Genomic DNA, 3,025 nt, shown 5'->3' on the forward strand with positions numbered 1-3,025 from the left:
CCGTGTGCATGCCGGCCACCTCCGAGCACAATCACCCACCACCGAAAACATCGAGAGACTTGGACCCCAGGACACCGCGGATCCATGGTGGTGTCTATCCTTGCAGCTCTATCCTGAATGCTTGCTTGATTTCTGTCTTTTTATTCCATTCTGTCCTATTGCTACTAACTCTTTACTTTTGATAATAAAAGCTCTTTTGGGTACACGGCATTTGACCTCGTTTGTGTCTTAATCTCGCTCTCGGGATCGTATCAAAACCTCCCCCGACATTGGATCAGGACATTTAAATTGCCGTCACAGACAGGATCCTTTGAGACGAGAGTGCCATATTATTTCCCAAATACGTGAGACCTCTCAGGAAAGTAAGGGGTGCGTGTCTTGTGTTTGAAACTCACGTGCTGCCTTCCTGAGACAACCGCTTACCCATTTTGTTTCCCAAATAAGTGAGACCTCTCAGGAAAGTAAAGGGGGGCGAGTCTGTGTTTGAAACGTAGGTGCTGCCTTCCTGAGATGACTGCTTCCCTACCTTGAATAGGATGAGTGACCTTAAAATTGCCCCTTTGGGGAGAGAAGTTTTGTTTGAATTTTTAGAAGAATATAATGCGTGACCCTCTGTACCCGGGATGGACTGGGCTCAGGGAAATAGGTATAATTTGCAGAGTGTGGTTGATCAGAGAAGTGCTTTGCGAAAGGATGCAAGAGTGAGATCAGGAAGGGGAAAATTGATTATTTGTGCTGTTCTCGGTCCCAGTTTGGCCGCTGCTGTAGAGGTGAGGGAATGCTGCCGAAACCTCGTTCGGTCCCTTCAGGGGCAAGTGGCAGATTTAAAGGTACAGCTCGAAGGAGAGAGAGACCAGGTGAAACTTCTGCAGACTGCTCTTAAGGAGCAACTCCCTGGGGGCACTGCCCATGAGGAAACATCCCCAAGGTCAGGAACTGGTTACCCTTTTGATGACTTGCAGGCAGCGAGGCGAAAAGCAGAGAAATTAGAACTGCCCTCACTGCGACCCTTGGTTAAGACTGAGTATATTTATGATGACGATCAGGATCAGTCCCCCCAAGTCACAACCAAGGAGGTCCCCTATACCACCACTGAGTTGGTAAAGTTAAAAAAGGATTTCAGTCGAACCCCTAGGGAGTCAGAGACAGAGTATGTGTGGAGAGTATCATTGTCGGGGGGGAATCAGATTTTGCTGAGCGAAAAGGAAGCGGAGGGGTATTGGGGACCAGGAGTATTTTTAATTACTGGGAATCACAGTGCCCCTTGGTCTTTAACTCAGCTGGCAACCTAGTGGGTGGGGGGTTTGAACCCCTTGGAGAGGGGGGATCCCCTCGCAATTACGGGGATTATCTATCAGTTGGTGGAAAGTGTGCAGAAGGCGGCTTGTTTGCAGATGATGTATGATCAAAAATTGGAGCCTAGGCAGGAGTCCCTGATGATGATGCCAGTAGACCCTGAACGAATGACTCCCCTCATAAGGGGACTCCCCGATTCCTTAAAGCCAATCGGTATACAATTACAGGGGAAAATACAAGCAACGTCCCAGGGCGAAAAGGTTGCGACTGCTTTAGAAAGATTTATGCCTGACTGGCACCACTGGCCCCCAATAGGAAAATGTGGATGTGGGGGGAGGTGGCACAAGAATTGATTAATTACGGGTGCAAGTATGGCCCAGTTAAAATTCCAGCCACTAAAACTGACTCTAGGGACCTGAGGAGAGCTGAAGTGAAAATGGTTCTGTGCCCTGGAGGTGATAGAAGAAGATCTCTCACTACTCCACCCAGAGGGAGGGACATCCCAAATAAGCGCCGTAGCCTGTGGGCAAAGGGATGGCAAAAGGGAATTCCACGTGATTTAATGGATGGATTGCTACAGACAAGTTAGGAAAACTGGTGGCAGCATGGCCCGATGAACCGGCAGATACGGAGATGGGTTTTAAAACAAACGCCCCCAGTGCACCCTCTTTAATCAACTTATTCGAGACAAATGTCCCTCGATAAACCAGCAGATACGGAGATGGGCTTTAAAAAAAAAAAAACAACACTCCCAGTGCACCCTTTTTAGTCGACTTGTCAGAGACAAATGTCCCTTAAAATTTGCCGGGAAACTAGATTCTACACCCTCTGATGGTGAGCGGGGGGGGCAGGGTGAAGGTTGGATATGTATCAGACAGCTCACATTTACTAACTACAGGCATTGTAGAACCACAACAAGTCCTGGTCACATTTTTGGTAGATACCAGGGCTCAAATTTCAGCTCTTAAAACAAAATAACACTAGGTGGATCATTCCATCCTTCTAATAATAACCTGCTTCCGGTTCCTTAGAACGAACCGAGTTGGCTTTTTTGTTTTCTTTTTTCAGGTGGAGGCTCTGAAGCCAGCCAGAAGAAATACAAGAAACTGTTGATTGCTTGCATAGTTTTGTTGGTGATTGCTTTGTTAATGTTCATATGGTGGCTGATCTACCATCATAAACGATGTTTTGGCGGATCATTATCACAAACTTTAGTATCTGGGGAAGCTCTTGCTTCCCCCCCCACCCCCAACTCATCGTGGAAAATGAATTTATTGTTTTAAGTCAACAAGTGGCCGATGCTTGCAACCTTGCTGATTGTTGGGTATTGTCTAAATTGAACACAGGAGGGTGGTGTTTTTGTAGGGAATAGCAAATGCAACTGGACCTATACATATGGAAACCATTGCCTCAGTGCTGGCTGTAAGTCTATCAATTGTTCACAATCTGGAAATAGGTCGCAATATTGTACATTGTTTAACTCTATTGATGAATCTTTTTGTATTTCATTGGCCAGGTTGGGCCTGGGTAAATCAGGGCACAGGAAACAATTTTCTAACTTTTGATGCAGCACTAACCAATCTGATAGCCATTTGAATGTTACTTGGTTTTGGCACCTTGATTTCAGTGCCTGAGATTATAAATTTATTCTCAGCTCCCTGAAGTAAATCAAATTTGATGGTCAACTTGCGACGGAAATAGCAAAAAGTGTCAGGGGATCAAGATCTGG

General features: G+C 46.1%; 1 protein-coding gene across 1 annotated transcript; it reads left to right on the plus strand.

The window, feature by feature from the left end:
* The first annotated feature begins 623 nt into the window (after nt 1-623).
* Nucleotides 624-1,885, plus strand: LOC104618393. The gene is given in 2 exon segments (XM_010283972.1): nt 624-1,598; nt 1,601-1,885. Coding segments are annotated over 2 exon segments (1,260 nt in total).
* Nucleotides 1,886-3,025: the final 1,140 nt, after the last annotated feature.

This window comes from Phaethon lepturus, unplaced genomic scaffold (assembly GCF_000687285.1).
Source record: "Phaethon lepturus isolate BGI_N335 unplaced genomic scaffold, ASM68728v1 scaffold3753, whole genome shotgun sequence".
In the NCBI taxonomy this organism is placed as follows: domain Eukaryota; kingdom Metazoa; phylum Chordata; class Aves; order Phaethontiformes; family Phaethontidae; genus Phaethon; species Phaethon lepturus.